Source organism: Canis aureus, chromosome 29 (assembly GCF_053574225.1).
Source record: "Canis aureus isolate CA01 chromosome 29, VMU_Caureus_v.1.0, whole genome shotgun sequence".
In the NCBI taxonomy this organism is placed as follows: domain Eukaryota; kingdom Metazoa; phylum Chordata; class Mammalia; order Carnivora; family Canidae; genus Canis; species Canis aureus.
Window position 1 is genome coordinate 22530951 of NC_135639.1, and position 17551 is coordinate 22548501.

General features: G+C 41.2%; 1 protein-coding gene across 6 annotated transcripts in view; it reads left to right on the forward strand.

Annotated features, from left to right (window-relative positions):
* SORCS1 (sortilin related VPS10 domain containing receptor 1) overlaps window positions 1-17551 on the forward strand; it is a 508497-nt gene that overhangs the window by 327148 nt on the left and 163798 nt on the right. For all 6 annotated transcript variants that reach the window (XM_077877715.1, XM_077877711.1, XM_077877717.1 and 3 more), the window contains exon 5: window positions 10631-10704. In XM_077877715.1, coding sequence (XP_077733841.1) covers window positions 10631-10704 — 74 coding nt within the window. The remainder of the gene's footprint in view (window positions 1-10630; window positions 10705-17551) is intronic.

A 17551-nucleotide genomic window follows, 5' to 3' on the forward strand; every position in this document is an offset into this window, starting at 1 on the left:
GTCAGTTCTGTGGAGAGAAGAAAAAACCTTTGAGATAGTTTGGTGGGCCCCCCTTACTTTGTGGCAGTTCTGAGATATTCACCAGTGTGTGTTGTTTCATTTATTTTGGAGCTCTGTGATTTGGCAGTACAAGTGGTATCACCTGAGGACCTGCGTGATTCCTCTGCATTCCAAATCACGGTTTACAAAAGAAATAAGAGATCCTAAGGCTTGCATGTTAGCCTCACCTTCAATATTTTGGCACATGTGTATGTGTAAGATACACACAAAACCAAAACGTGACTTTAAAGGGGGAGCACACATTTTGATAAGGGGTCTCTTTTTCAGATTCTTGAAACTCTAAATACTAACAGTTGGCATTCTCTGTGTGACTGAAGACCGACTTTGAGTTAAAATGATATATTGATAGAAAAGGAAAATTATACTGCCAGTGTGTTTGATAGCATACCATAGAATTTTAGTAACTTGCATGAAAGTAAATTAAAAAAATACTTTTAGTTTCATGTCCATTCTTAGGAGGGGAAAAAAAAACAACTTCCCTTCGTTCCTTTTTCATCTTTTGCACTTCTCCTGACTGGGTCCTAACAGAAGGCTATTACTGATCATGGCACCTTTGGATGCTGGGAATTCCCTGGGAGATTTTGACTGCTTGAGAAAAGGAATGTCAGCATTTTCCAAAACTCAGTCATATTGGTTTCTCACCGGTGGTAGATGATACAGCAAGGCAGGTAAGAGCATGAGCTCTCTCCTCTGTCAGGCCCTGTCAGTGGCTAGGGGGACCTCCAGGAGGCCACTGACATTTTGTTGGTTCTCCAACGATGAAGTGTACAATACCTGCATTACAAGATGGTGTGAGGATGCGGACATGGCATACATGAAACACTTAACTCAGAGCCTGGTACAGAGCAAGCATCGTGGAGATGCCAGCTAATGCATTATTTCAAAGGCCTGAGAGATAGCTGACCTGGTGTGGCATAGCTGAATTTAGGCACAATGCTGCCTTAGTGGTAGTGTCTTCCCACCTGAAGTCCTAGACATTTTAGTCAATGTCAAATCCCCTCTTAGCGTTCAATTACTAAAAGGTACCATGGAACCAAAACGAATGAAGCAAAGGAAAAACCAATACACAGTACTCAGAAAATATTGATTATAATAACAGTAAACTATTAAATATTAAAGCATTTGTCTTCACAGTAACTCTGTTTGTTTCTGAATAGACCTAGCAGCCCCTTAATGTCAAAAGGGCAAGATTTACATAAAAAATAAATAGATCCTTGAAATTCAGCCCCCTGGAGATACTCAAATAATTTCTGCACAAGCACACACACTTAGGAAACTGATATCTACCTAATGCCATCCTGTTTCCCCAAGGCACTACATTAGGTAAAAAAGCCCTCAGTTATTTATAAGAAATATGTTGAGCATTATATTCCATGCTGATTTGGTAGGATTTCCATGTGCTTGAAATTTTCCAAAGTCAGAACTGATTTCTAATCTCATGAATATGTAAATAATTTAAGTATCCAAGTACAAAACTGGCAATTAGAGTGGAAACCAGGGAGCTTGCTAAATGTCATCCCCAACGCTTGTTTATAAAACATTCTCAAGCTGAAATGCCATCATATGTAAACAAGAGAAGCCTCTGTTCACCTTAGATACTTTGTTTCATCAGGTTGTATCATTATTTTTCACTTGCAACCTGGGACACTTTGATCTATCTGTTCCTAACAGTTTGAATGGAATGGGCTACAAGAATAAGGAAAAATGGACATTTTATAAAGAAGTCAATGGGATTAAGGCTTGAACAGGCACAATTATGTTATTTGGTAGCTATTTAAGCTTTGAAAGAGAGTTATATTTTCGCTTACAACTCTTTAGTCAGCTCTTTTGATCTGTTCTACTAGCACTTGTCTGAATGGATTATGAAACCTTTTTAATCCAGGCACTAATCTGGGAGAGTTTGAAGGACATTTGATCTCATAAGAGAACATGAATCTCTTTCTTAAAAGCTCATGGGATACCTGGAAAGACCTGTCTCTAAGGGGGGTAGGGGGCTTTTAGAAATCGAATAATGCTAGGATTTTCTGAGTTCCTCCATGACAAGAGTGGTAGCAAGCAATGGTGTTGCCAAAAAAGGAGAGTGATTTTGGGAGGAAGAAGGCTTGGCCTTGTGAGTAAATACGTTTTGCGAAATTTATGACTTGATGGTTTTCATGTTTTAAAAAATAAAACTAAAAATGTCTTCTTGTCCAGTCTCCTACCAGGATATTGTAAATACAAATTGCAAATGGCACAGCCATTGCCCCAAGGGACCCAGAGGCCAAGATCACATAGCTGGCGAGCAGAAAAACCAGAAGTCACATATCCTCCTAAAATTTCCAGGTTCCTTTACTGAATTATATTCTTAATATAAAATATTACCAAATGAAAAGGCACCAATACAGACCTTCGAGGCTCTCACTCTCCTGACGTGCTTAACCCCAACACCTCCCTGGCTGATCCAACTACAGGTATGATGAGAAAATAACCCAGGACTAGAAGACTTGAGATTCAAAGCCAAACAGCTTCAGTTGCTCTAGGAAAGACCATGATAAAAAATATTTAGCCTTAGAGGTTGGGAAATTGAAAGCTCTGTCTAGGACCCTCCCTTGCTTCCAGGAAGTCTGGAAGAAGAGGGCAGTGTCGTTTACTTCTCCCTGTCATTCCTTCCTTCCTCCCTCAAGGTCTGAGGTCAGTGAATGCCAAAGGCAATAATCCATAGCAGAAATGAGTGAGAGAGTACTAGAATTGACCACTGTAGCAAGCATTCTGCAAGGCATTTCACATCGATTGCTCAACTTTATTTTTTTTAAGATTTTATTTATTTATTTATTTATTTGAGAGAGAGAGGGAGTACAAGCAAGGGGAGCGACAGAGAAAGAGGGAGAAGCAGACTCCTCACAGAGCAGGGAGCCTGACTTGGGGCTCAATCCCAGGAACTTGAGGTCATGATGTGAGCCAAAGGCAGATGCTTTACTGACTGAGCCACCCAGGTACCCCTCAACTTCATTCTTAGAGCACACATTAGAGATAGTATTATGCCCATTTAGCATTTGGGGTTGAGGCTTCAAGGAATTAAGACAATTCTCTCAGATGGCCTGTAAAGAGATTGCTAGAGCCATATTATAGCCTATATCTGAATGTCTTCACAGTCCATCCTCATTGTACCATAAATCCAAAAACCAAAAAGCAAAAAAGCCATTTGCCTCTCTAGGAAAATCAGTGTGATTTTTAAATTTTCTGTAATTGTCTTTTTTTTTTTTTTTTCATTTTTCTGTAACAATCTCTTCCCTGTCCCACCTACCACTCTTCCCTCTGACAGATGCTGCAGTACCCATTTCAGGAGCTGATTTCACAGCAGAGGGAGGACTGTTGTTTGAAGATCACAAGAGAGAGGAAGCAAGGGGTGGGGGATCTGTGAGCCAGAGGAAAAGCACCCCTGTCTGGCTCCTAGGCACCCCCGCACCCCAGGTGATAGAGTGGAGTCTGCATGTAAAATTTCACCCTGCCTAGGAGAAGGGACCCACTTCTGGTCAGATGTCTTTTTTATTTTTATAAAGATTTATTTGTTTATTTATTTATGATAGACATAGAGAGAGAGAGAGTCAGAGACACAGGCAGAGGGAGAAGCAGGCTCCATGCCGGGAGCCGATGTGGGATCCGATCCCAGGACTCCAGGATCGCACCCTGGGCCAAAGGCAGGCGCCAAACCGCTGAGCCACCCAGGGATCCCCTCTTTTTTATTTTTAAATATAAAATTTATATATATATACATATATATATTCATATTCATGAGAGACACAGAGAGAGAAGCAGAGACTTAGGCAGAGGGAGAAGCAGGTTCCCAGTAGGGAGCCTGATGTGGGACTCAGTCCCCAGACCCTGGGATCATGACCTGAGCCAAAGGCAGATGCTCAAACACTGACCCACCCAGGCATCCCTGTTTGTATATATTTTTTAATGATGTCCCCTTCCCTCCTCCTCATACGCATCAGCTCTAGCTAATTCAGCCACCCGCCTCTCCTCCACACTGTTGTGGCACCTTCCCACCAGTCTGTCTCTCCTCCCTCCCATCTTCACAGTCCTGATGCGTCCATCTTACAGAGGCATGGTTCCAGTTATCTTCCAGTTCTGTTTCAGAACTGCTGAGCTTTATCATCTGTGCATTTACATAATGGTATGATCATATGGCTATTGAGAGCTACTCATTGATATTGAGGGATTGGTAACATACATCCGATTTCAGCTTCCAATTATTTTATTTATCTTGTATTTATTTCTCCATCTATATTAGATAATCTTTAAGACCAGGATCCATCTGATCATTTTTTATACGTACCTCCAGATCTGAGTGCATGGGAAGTATCCACAGATGAAAGTGGCTCTTGGTCACATGTGGACGGACCCTTCTTCCCAGATAGCCCTAGTTCCATATGTCTAATCCCCCAAGCCTGCCTCAAAGTGCCAGACCCAACTGTGGGGCATGCGACAGACTTCAGTGACAGCTGGGGAATGGCCAGTGACAGATTTGACAAATCCAGCCACAGGAGAAATTGATGAAGCCAGCGATGTGTCATCATTCCTGCTTACTGTCTATCAGCAAAGGCTGAATACGCAGCCTTGATGCTCTTGTCTTTGGACCTTGGTGACATTTGGATCCAATCTCTATTAGCTCCCCGTAAGTTCTGGTAGGATTGCATCTGTCCTGCCTGGATGCAGGCTCTGTTTATAGCCTCTGCTCCCACTTCACTTTTCTGCATGCAGACCAGTTAACCTGGGTCTCTTGCCATTCACAAAAGAAGAAAAACATTACCCTAAGCTTTGTTGCTCTGTTTATTTGCTCAGACCGACCCATTCATTCTGGAACACAATTTTTTCCACATAGTTATCTTAAGGAATTTTAAGTATACTCCTAGGTCTACCTTGAACGCTCTGTCGGATACCCACCTTTTCCTCTCCTACATAGGCCACCATAGGACTCTGAACAAAATGTGACACATTATTATTATATATTGTCTGTGATGTTCCCTGATAAGCTAGCCTTTTCTTTGAGGAATTTTCTTTCTTTTTTTCTTGTTTTTGGGTTTGTTGTTGTTGTTGTTGTTCTTTCTTTGAGGAATTTTCATCTGTTTGGGATGGGAGAGCTGGTCTGTGATGGCCATCATGGTTCTCTCACCTTCTATCCCTGTACCTACCAGCCAAGGAAAAGAAAACTGCTCAGGCCAGCACTTAATGAAGTTTTATTAAATTGTTTTAGGTACAACAGGATGTGTTTTTCCCTTAGAGTGAGTTCAGGCCTTCTCCGGTACTATAGAACCAGAGCATCAGAGCATACTTCTGAAGACTGGGGATTTCTGTGGATGGATTCTCTTTCTTCTTGTTGAAGCTGGTGGAGGAAAGAGCTTGATATTTGCAGTGCCTCCAGCCTGGTGTTAGGGATTCATTTGAAGTCCTCAAGGTACCATCTCTTTCTTCCTAAAAAGAATTCAGTAACAGCAGTGAGAACTAGAGAATCAGGAGGTAGATGAGTGCTTTGTACCCAGGCCATCCTCCAGGGCAGTATTAGGATGAGCAAGTAAAATAAAACTGGCAAGGTTTTCTGTCAGCCTTCTCAAGAAGTGCAATTTGCAGGCCTCCTGCCTCTAAAATGTTAAGGGCAGAGAAGCAAAGAGGAGAGAGCAGGCAATCCTGAGAAGTGCCCACAGCAGGACGTGTTGTCAGTATGGCAGCCTCTAAGGAGTCAGTGTGGCAGAAACCCAGGGACCTGCCTCCTGACTGAGAAAGTCTCCATGAGAAGCTTTATGGGGAGAGCATTCAGTCCCATCAAACAAAGGTTTAAAAGATGTTATCACTCTTCCTTTTTACCAAATTGTGTCCTTGTACCAACTTCCTAGCCAAGAACAAAATCCCTAATGTGTACCTGTCTCTGATGTTAAAAGAGGGGCTACATTGATCTGATTTAGAAACATTAAGATGACTTTGCAGGGACAGTGATGAGTATGAGCTCTTGCCATCAGCACAAGGAAGTTGAATTTCTCTTCAAAGAAAGTTGCTACTCTGCTAGGGTTTCAACCACCGTTTGAATGAGAAGAAGGTGGAAAATGGGCATTAGCAACAGCTGCTCTCGTGCCTCCCTTCTCCCACCCAGTCCTAATTGGCTGTCGATCAGGAATGCTGAGAAAGGCTGATGAATCTCAGTCTTTCCCACCCCCAAGCTCTTTGTCTCCTAGTGGCATCCCAATTTCCCCTCCCTCGGAGCCAGTGCTCCTGATCCAGCTTGCAGCTCTGCAGCCTCCTGAGGATGGTACCAGGGATGGCTGAACAACTGGTTAAAAGCTCATAACAAAACTAACCCTTGCCATTGCATCCTTTGCAATTAACTGTATTTTTATCTGTAGTCTTCTTAGAGCAGACAAAGGCAGATGGCAAGAACACAAGCCAATGTGAGAGATGTCTAAAGGAGGAAAAAAATATAAGTAATGAAAGAAAGAGGGAGGGAGGGAGGGAGGAGGAGGAGAAGGAGGAAACAGAGAGACCATTCAGGAGAAGAGCCTGGCAGGAGGGAGAAGTATTGACAGTCGGGGACTAGCATAATGACAGAGTGGAGGGTCAGGCCCTGAGGCTGACAGTAGATCTTGAGCATAGATGAGCATTGGGTTTGTGCTCATTATGTTCTATTTACTGAGGCAGGGAAGTGGTCTCTGATAGTTTAGGATGATTTGAGACAAGAAGGACTTTCTGCCTTGCATTCTTAGGCAACGAGTCCTTTCCCTGTTCCCTTTCTGAAATTTCTACTTCGAAAATGTTCCCCAATATTTTGTACCACAGTCCAATAAAAACAATACCAAAATCCCTTCAAGAATGGCATTTTGGGGTTTATGGCAGAGGTTAGTAGATGAATGCTGCCCTCCTAAAACTAATTCATATATTCTATCTTCCTCTCCCTGATATCTCTCTCTCTCTCTCTCTCTCTCTCTCTCTCTCTCTCTCTCTCTCCTCCTCCTCCTCCTCCTCCTCCTCCTCCTCCTCCTCCCCTCCCCCTTTAGCATTGCTGGAGAAAGCTGCTCTGCTTTCTCTGATGTGACATACAGTAATGATAGTTCTCAGGTCTGTGTTCTGACAGTCAAAAGAAACCTTAGAGCCAGAGACAGAGAGGGAAATAAATCTTATTTAGGTGCTGCTAACTCTGTGATTTTTATTAAAGGACATTGACTCATTTTGCAAGAAAAGCCTTCTACTGGCGGCTGAGACAGTGTCATTGGGTAAAAGGCTTTGATCCTTTTCTCTTCTTTGTGGAGAACTTTGCTGTCAGACTCTGAAGGTTTAATTAACACATTAGCTTGAGTGACTGTGAGTTCCTGTTTTCTCCTTTAGGTATGACCCTAGGCTGGACAATAAGGGGAAAATATTTGAAATAGTAGGTGGTGTAAATAGAGCAACTTTGGCCAAGGGTAGATATGGGGGACCCTGCTTCCAAATGTTTGGAAGTTTCAAATGTACTGATATTTATAGCTCTGGTTTGTTCATTTGTTTGTTTCTTAGGAATAGGCTTCTACTATGGACCCATGGAAATAAAACATAATCCTCTGATAAGTTGCCGTTGTCCACCCATTGGGAGACCTGGATACTTTACTAGATAGAATCATCACTAGGGAATTTGTATGTCACAAAATTGATATGTTTTCCCCCTTGCCCATCTATTATGTTCTAGCTGCTTTCTAGAAGGAAATAATTCACCATCCCTGTAAGCTTTATAGTCTTATAAAAGGGGCAGGGAGTAGTCTCAGATATTTTAGAGTGACTTTAGATAGGAAGAAATATCTGCCTTGCATTCATAGATGGCTCTCTTGGAAAGTTACTAAGAAAATTAAGTATAAATATGTGGCCTGTAGTTTGATACCATCTGTTGAACCATAGAACTTCTAAAATGAGGCCACTGGGAATTTTAGCATGTAGAAGATTCATAGAAAAGGCATATTTTGTTCTGGACCTAAAAAAAGAAGACTGGCAAGTCTTGAAGCCACCTCAGCCAGAGTGGGTAACACCAGTGAAGACACAGCACAGGAAGTCTGCTCAGGTGTGAATGAGAAAGTGAGGTGAGTTCACCAGCACCAAGAGATACCTTTTAAGAGAGAAAACTGAAAAGAATGTCACCGAGTAGAATGAGAGAGGCTTGGTTTATTGGATTGTTTGATACACCTACTGCTTGAGGGCCCTCTGGATGCTCACAAATAACAAAGCAGCCCCTTGAAGAGGATAAAAACAAATATCATGGGACATACTTGACTGGTCCAGAGATTCTGAATCCAAGCCTAGGGGGATCAATTAAAAAAGACATTGAGAAAACACACACACACACACACACACACACACACACACAAACACATATGCTGGCACCTAATAATTCCTCCCAAAGATAAATGCTATGTGGGGGCAGGGATTGAGTTCCTTGGTGTCACCATATGAGCCCTCAGAGTTAATATTTGATTTTCAACATATATGAGTCCAGCCTCATGCACAGAATTGTTATTATATCAAGCCATCCTGATTCTGTTACATTTGCATAAATCTTCATATATAAATATAGATATTAACATACATTTATATATAGACATAGGCACACAGAATGGTGTGAACTCTATTCTCTTTAAACTCATGGGAAGAAGTACAGCTCTGAGCTTAAAAAAAGTTAGAGCAAGGGGAGAGTTTCAAGAAGCCGACCCTCCCAGACTGGGTGCTTGCTGTTGTTCTACAAGTCTCTGTATTCAAATGCCAAGAGTTTAGGACATGCTAGTGAATAAGAAGCAAGATGTGCATGCTCTGGATGCTTGGGTTCTGAGTTAAGAGGGAGTGAGTTGTCTCATCCTCTGTTATCTCTGTGAGAGGAACTGCCTCCCCATCTCTCCTTGGCACTCTTAAAAGGAATCAAGCATAAAATGTACCCAGGCACGATGAAGAAGACAAAAATAGTAAGACTTGAAAGAAAAAGCCACGAATTCTCCTTGACCAAATGCCCAAATACTGTGTAGTTAGAGCCAATTAAGCTGCTTGCTTAGTTAATCACGTATTTCAGCTTTGAAAATAAAAAATTGGCTTCAGAACATGTTTTAATCCAATTGGACACAATGTTGTTAGGTAGCGTCTTTCAAGGATTGGTAAATACTCACTTGAGCTGACCTGTTCCTATGACTTGCCCGGCACATCTGCAACCTTGGCGAATCACTTGGTGAGTCATTTGACCCTTTACTGAGTGCTGGAGCTGGGGAGAGGACAAGGCTGGGTAATCATGGTACTCAGTATGGTATGACTCATTATCCATTCACTGTGGGATTTGGTGAATGCACTGGGGGAAGATTGGAGGCGTCAGTGGGCTATAGATCAGGCACATAGAAAGGAGATGTTCCAAATGATATTTATCACATCAGTAGCCAGTAGTAGCCCATGGGAACCAGAATACCTGGAGCTGCAGGAATCTCCAGGCTGCCATCAGAGGACACTTCCATGGAGTTGTAAAGATTATTGGAGAACAGCAGAGATGTGGAATGAGCCATGATAAAGAGCAGGATGTAAAAGAAGAATCATGTTTGGACGGGATGGAGTATGTGGAGCATTAAACCCTGTCTCATGACCATTGCCCTCGGAGAGTATTGAAGCAATGTCACATGTGGACTTAAACTCTTAGCAGCTGTAGAGCCCTCTGTAAAATAACTTCAGATATCATCACAGGGATGGGGTGTGGATGAGATGAAATAACGCATAGGAAGCACTTGGATCACAGGGAAGGTGTAGTCCATGTGGGCTGCTGGAATAGCCTGAAGCTTCTCTGGCTATTGTTGGAACGACCAACACTGGCTCCTCTGGACTGCAGGATCAGTTCTATCTCCCTAACTTGCTTTTGAAAGCCTTTTTCCAAGCTGCCTCCCACATTTCCAATCTACACTTCTTTAGATGAGCCAGGATTGTTTGTATACCATCCCTGTGTATCTAACCCCTCGGGCCCACGTTGCTCCTCTTGTAATGCCTGTCCCATTTTTGTTGGTGTGAATGCTGCCATTCATTCAGATCTCAGCTGAATCTGCACACATCTGTGAAGCATCCCTGTCTGACTTCTGATTCTCCTTCCTTGGCATTCCTCTGTCACTTGTGGCCACGTGCATTTCTCATTATTTTAGTTCAGGTTATACTGTCTACTCCTGGAGAGCCACATCTCCAATTTGCACTTCTTTATATTCTGCACAATGATCTACATATGATAGGTCAAGTGGTGCTGATGACTTTGTCACCAAGTAGAAAAGGGGATGAATCCCCGCTCATTCTAATGTTTAGAGGGTATATGATTTCCAGCAAATCACATCATCTTCCTGAACTTCAGCTTTCTCAGCTGTAAAGTGGAGATACTAACATCTACCTTGCAAAATGGATGTGAGGAGTAGTGATGATATTTGGATCATTCTCTTGGCATATGGCAGGTGCTCAACAAATGATAGATACTATTGCTGTTGTTATTTATTGTTATTGATCCAGTGAACTAATATTTGTATATTTGGTGTGCCATGGGGTCATGATGCTAAGTATTTTCTCTTCTCTGCAGTTATACAGCTCTGCTGAATTTGGGAGAAGGTGGCAGCTTATCCAGGAAGGGGTCGTACCAAACAGATTCTACTGGTAAGTCTCATTTTATTTTGTACCCCACTAAGAGATCACCTAGTAAATGAGCATTGGGGTCTTTTCCTCACCCAGATCTGTCATGTGACATCTGTCCTTATTGAGATATGCCCACATTGCCCTAGGGCAGTATGTGATATTGGAATAGTCAATATTTCAAGGAAATGTTAAAGCTGTGCCACAGATTACTCAGTAAGCCCAAAATAGATCCTGTAGAACCGTGAACAACAAGGGCTTTGTAACAAGGGCTTTGTTTTGTTTTATTTTTATGGGACTTGTAAAATAGACAGTTACATATCTTACAAGTTAAAATAAGGGTTTTCAGTGTAGATAAGTAGATCTTACTAGTCTAAAAGATCTTCCTCCCATTCCTTGATTTCACGTCTCCTCATTGGGGCACAACCAGCATTCTTAGTTTCTTATTTCTTTCCATAAATGTTCTATGTATTACCAAACATATATTTTTTTTTCCTTAGGTTGGATTGCTATATCATAATACCTTAGAGTTGGCAGCATAAACAACACATTTATTTTTCATGGTTCTTGAGGCCAGGAAGTCCAAGGTCAGGGTGCTGGCAGATTCAGTTCCTGGTGAAGACCAGGATATTTCAAAGGATATTGCAAGATGTTTCAGAGGATAGTGCAGGATATTGCAGAGGGCTGCCTTCTTGCTGTGTCTGCACATGGGGGAGAACAACAGAGGAACAGCAAAAGAAAGTAATATTCTTTCTTTTCTTTACCACCTGGGCCCATCCCCCCATTTAAACTAGACGTGGCTTCCTTCCATGGGAACCCATAGCCACAGCTGAAAAGAAAGGGAATAATATAAGTTCCTTTGGGTTTTTGAGTTTCTAAAGGCCTAGATCCTGGGACAGTAAGAACAAAGTAAGAAGCATTCTAGTGTAATTTTGACTGTACCTATCATTCCCTTTTGAATTTATAGCCTAACCCTTACCAAAACATATGACTCTATCCTCCTTGACCTAATCTGCCCATGGAAAGGACATTAGGTTGTTTCTAGACTTTTGCTGGTGTAAACAGTACTATAAGAACTAGCTCCAACAAAGGTTTCAATATCTCATGTCCATATCATTCAGAATCATTGGAACCCTGAGTTTTTAGGGGCCAGTAGGCTCCCTGCAACTCTGAAAGGTGTCTCCCCTTTACTCCTCCTGAAATCACATTGCCTCTTATGAGCCTTTGGACTTACAGGCCCCTGATAGCTCCCCACACCTACCCCAATTCTCTCACTTCTAAGGGGAATGCATTTTCATATTTCTTATTTTCAAGCGCTGCCCTAAAAACCCCCATGGGAGTAGAAAGCTAGAGAAACTGCATTAGAAGAATGTCTTAAAACGCTGGTGAAACCACCCAAAAAAGTAAAGGGCGAGTCATTTGCAAACAAATGGGCTCAAAGATAACACATAGAGAATTCTATATGGAAAGATGCCTTATTTTCTCCCATCAGAAAGAGACATTTATAACTCAAGAAGGCTTTTGTTGGCACGGAAGCGGTTCACCTCTTTCCCATTGCGTTGGCTTGAGCCTTTCTCCCGGGGTTTAGCCTCTTCCTTCTCTAGGAATTCCACTCTAGCTGTCACTGAGTCTCCCACCTTTGGTCAACATTTCTTCTCTTTCTCTCTTGCTCATCCTGTCACTTATTCATGTGACACCTTGCATCTCTGTATATTTTGCCCATAAATTATAAAGTCACTCTATGGAAAGAGGGACCATGTTTTTTGTTTCTGTTTTTGTTTTCTCATTCTGTCTTTACTTGGTGCAATGTGTGCAAAGAAAGGCTTCAGAAAATAAACAAATGAAGGGCTAAAATAAATGAATGAGGTCCACCTAATTTAACCTGGAAATGGAGTGGATAGTTTGCCAATGAGAAAGTGTAAGGGGCAAGTCTTTCAAGTTCTGCTTCCAAGTGACTTGAAATTGCCTGTGGACCCAACCAAGGAAAGTAGGAAATTCCACTTCACAGAGGACTAGATGGACATGTGTTCTTCCCAACAGAAACAAAGAAAAAAGTTAACTAAAAAGATGGACCAAAAACAAACAAACAAACAAAAAACAAAATTGAGATGAGAATATTTTCCCCTGTAAGTGTACATGGTACACAATATTTTGTAGCTTACTAATGGTCTTATTTATACACAGCATTATGAAGTGAACAGACCTCATCCTTGCTTTGGCCAATGCTAATTGCTTCCATTCTTATCTATTCTTTGAGTAGGGGTCTTTTATCTGAAAGCCTGATTAGCAAAGCCCTTGTAACCAAATGTCCTAATATCTTTATCTTTATAAAAATGCTTGTGGATGAATTCTGATTAATCTGTCTGTTAAATAAAATGAATAATGCCCCTCCTTCTACCTTTGGGAACAGAGAGACACATCTTCCCCCATTCAAGCCCCTAACATTGTGATAAGCATGATTCAAACTTAAGCCATTTAATTCCCCTAACAATTTAATGAAGTAAGCCTTGCATTATCATCATTCACAGATGGGAAACTTATGGCATGGAGAGGTTAACTAATTTAGCCAAGGTCACACAGCCAGAAAATAGCAGAGCCAGGATTCAAATGCAGGCAGTCTGGCTCCAAGGTCCATGCTCTGCTAAATCAATGGACTCCATTGCCTCTGCCTCTTGGCCTTTATTTCTGGGCTGGAGTTGTGAGCCACTGGAAATCCAACCCATTCAGGCAGATGAGTAGAGAAAACCCGAAGCTCTTTTGGCCACCGAGCCTGCATGAGTCTCTCTCCAACTGGGCTTGGCAGATGGCCCCCGTGGGTTCTTTAAGCTCTGTTAGTTTTTCCAGAGAGGCATGAGACCTTGTAAATTGCACAGTACACATGACTGTTGATGAAAATCTCTTGATCTCTGGCCACATGGTCTGTATTTCTGACTGAGCAACTTCCTGAGGCTGGCAGCAAAGATGTCAGTCAAAGCAATATTTATTAGACTCACTCCTGGAAACCAATTGCTTCAAATTACACAGGAACTATGGGGCTATCTAGGATTACTCAGCAAGCTTAATTAAAAGAGGCCCCCTTTAATAATTTTTGCTTGGAGCCTGGTTGTGGGGGTGTGGAAGGATGGAGGCAACTTTTCTAGTGATAAATTTTCTGGTGTAAGTGACTCTAGGTAATAACATAGCATTTCCCATAGAGAAAAATGAAGATGAATTCATGTCTTTTCCTTTATCACCTAGTCCACTTGAGAAATACCTACTTGGGTGGCAATAGCAATGCCATCTCTGATACTAGTCGATGGCAATTGGAAAATAACTATGGAACATAAGAGCTTATTCTTATGTTATCACAGTGGTTGCTATTAGCACTGCCACAATTAACATAAATATGAACTTTCCTCCAAGGAGTTCATATTGTCTTTAAAACTGATTTACATGTCTATATAGCAGTTTATAAAACACATCTTAGTACGATGTTACACTTAATAGAGTAGGTGTCCTTTTTATTTAACTGTGATAGCAGTCTTGTTCTTTATTATGTCAGAGATCAGTTACACTGGAATTAAAGCCTGGAGATTAAGGGGCTCAGAGATACTGAGGTGTGAGTCCAGCTTTACCATTTACTCAGTAAGGGATCACAGAGAAGTTACTCCTGTGTACCTCAGTTGTTGTTTTTCTCACTTCTGTGATGTGAAGATAATTAATACCTACTTCATTAAATGAGATGTTTCTCATGAAGTGTTTACATGACTGGAACCTAAGAATTGTATTAAATGCCCATTGACTAATAGTAATAATATTTTTATTAGTGGCTGACCTTCTATATCTATTAGTTTTGTTTTCCCCCTACTTGGCTTTATCCTCAGGTTGGTTTTCTCATTTGTGGCAATGATGGACATTATCAGCTTTAGTCCACTTTCTAACAGTTTAGAAGCCCCATATAACCAACCTGCCTCTTTCCTTATATTTCCAGAGATTGAATCTGAGTGGTCAAGGCTATAGAAGGTGGTAGACTACTCATGTAGGTCAGGGAATTGAAATAGGAGATGAGGTTGAGTCCTAGTCCAACCGCATGGTTCAAGGTTAGGGGAGAGATGATTACTAAGAAGGAGAAAACAGGATTCTGTTATCATAAAAAGGAAGAATAGATTTTCATTAGGGAAAAAAAGTACAGATGGGAGAACAAAGTGTCAGCAAAATAAAATTCCATAATGGGGATTTCTATTAAGTTATAGAATGATCTGGGCACCTGATAAATCATGTCCTTTGATCCTTATAACAAGATTGTGAGATAGGGATTCTTAGCCTCAATTTGATAAAATAGAAAAGTGAAGTATTTTATCCAACATAACATACATAATGCATGATACAGCCAAGTTTTGAAACTTGGTCTGTCTGGGCCCATGGCCCTTGCTTGCAATAGTAAAAATCAGCTCTATGTTTAAGATTTATTTCTGACCTGCATCTCCCAATAATAGCTGTTAGTTTAACAGTTCAATAGATAAGAGCCAAGGTGTTGCTTTGACTTTGACAAGGGCATAGAGTTGGATGATCAGTGGTATCCAAAATATTTGAATAAGGGAAGGTCCTGCCAAAAGCCAAATTCACTATTAGCAGTTGCTGAATGTGTCCTTCTTGGGATCTGTTTCAACTTTTGAACAAAGCAATGGAAGGCAGTTTTCATTATAAACCTCTCAGCAATCTATTATCTATGCAAAAGACAAGGCAACCTTAGAGCTGTTTCACTTAATTAAAAATAGGTTCAGACTTACCTTATTGATTATGTTGTTCTGACATATAAGGGGACTGGCTGGAAGTAGGGACAACTGAATGGTGATTATATATTTTCTGTGACTAATTCACACACAGAAAATTAAGAGTTGACTCAACAATGAACTATTGTATTGTAGAATGCCAGTCTTGTTTCAGGCATGTGACAGCTGTATTGTTCAGCGGAGAGGTACAAGAATACTTGCAAGTCCATACTCAGTGCTTCTGAGCATGTTTACACATTATCATTCATTCCCATGATTCAGTGCCAGCCAATATGAATAACTCTCCCTTCCGTATCTTCGAGAGGTCCCATTTATTGAGCACTTACTGTGTGCCAACCCCTATGCTAAGCACCTTGCATACGCTGTTTTAGTCAATCCTCAAATCAATGACCTGAAATAATTTAGTCATCAAAACTTTTTATCTGTAATAGAAAAATGCAACCTGGTTAACAAAAAAGAAAAAGGTTTTTTAAAAGAGGTATTAACTCATGTATCTAGAAAGTCAAAAGGTCCAACTTTATCCAGTCTCCACTCATTTCGGATGCTCAGTGAGTTGATCTGTCTTGATATGTCAACTCCGCCCTCCTTGGTGGTAGCTTTACCCTCAGGCAGGCTTTCTTCCTGGTGGTCTCTAGCAGCAGGTCTTTTCCCAGTTTTACTCCAGAAGAAGTAAGAAGATCAGTAAGAAAGTAAAATCCTGAGAGGTTAAATAATCCTGACTAATGCTATGTGCTCATCAGTTATGATGATGGAATTTAAACCGGGATATGAAAAAAATAAAAAATAAAAAAAAATAAAAATAAAATAAATAAATAAACCGGGATATGACTGGCTGAAGAGACTGTGTTGTTTAATTACACCATAGTGCCTCCGTGTACCTTCACAAGCCCCACTGTGCTAGGGACCAAGAAAGCCTGGCTTGAGCACCAGCTTTCTTGAAGCTCTGCTGAGGACCTTGCTCCACAGAGCTTTCTTCTTCCTCAGAACTGTTATGTTAGCAGGCATTTATTTCCTTTGGCCTCACTCCCATTGGGCCCTGTGCCCAATCATTAAAGTCACATTTGTCTCTATACCTGGCCTGTCATCCCTCTCCCGTGTTTTCTCACCTAACCTCAGGCAGAAGACACAGATCCATAAACTTTGGCTGGTGTTATCTGACCATGCCAGAAAGCACTTCAGAACTTAAGGCAATTTCTCTCTCTGTTTCTGACTCAAACTGCTACCACTGCTCAAGTCCTCGTTGAATATTGCTGCTGGGCCAGTGAGAGGTGTTTGTTTTGTTTTGTTTTTTTCCTTGTTATTTGGTAGTTTTTTGTATATACAGCAGGTCTGTGACCTTTCTTCTTCCTCCTTCAGATGTGCTGGCCATTGAGCATGGCACCTTCAAGACTTCTAAGCCATTCACACCAAAGGGACAGAGACGGTGTGGTGTGAACTGTCTGTAATTCTTTTCTCTTTCCCCAGATAGTTGTAATGGATTCCACAAGAGAATCTTCTGCACTTTTCCTTCCCCATGTCTTGCAAGGTGGAAAAGGGTTGGAGTCTAATGATATTACAAAAATAAAATAAATAGAATAGAATAAACTAGTGAAGTAGAATAAAAATGTAAAATTCTACATTACCAAAATAACTAGAAAATTAGGTGTACTGTAATTGGAAGGGAGTAAGGCTGTTTTTTGAATTTTGAAGATACTCTGCTTCATCCTTCACTCAAAGCTCTAAAGCAGGTATTCCCTTTATTTGCAGTGAACTTCTCAACAAACACCATCACTAGCTTTCGATTTTATGCTGAGCTGGGAGTAGAATATCTCACACTCTTCAGAATCAGATTTTTATTTATAGACTTCTGTATTTCTGTATACCCTGTGTCCCACCCTTAGCACTTGAACCATATTCATCTCTGTTCTCTTCATCTCAAATGTCATGTTTCTAATCCCCATCACTCCTACCTCTGTGAAGTTACACCTGCCCACTTCCTCTTCTGTTCTCCTTCGCATTACCCTGGCTCATTAAAGATAGTGAAAAAGCCCTCCTCTCCTCATATACCACTGCCTCAGGAGTCTTGTAAGCATTTCCCTGATCAAACATTTCCCTGATCA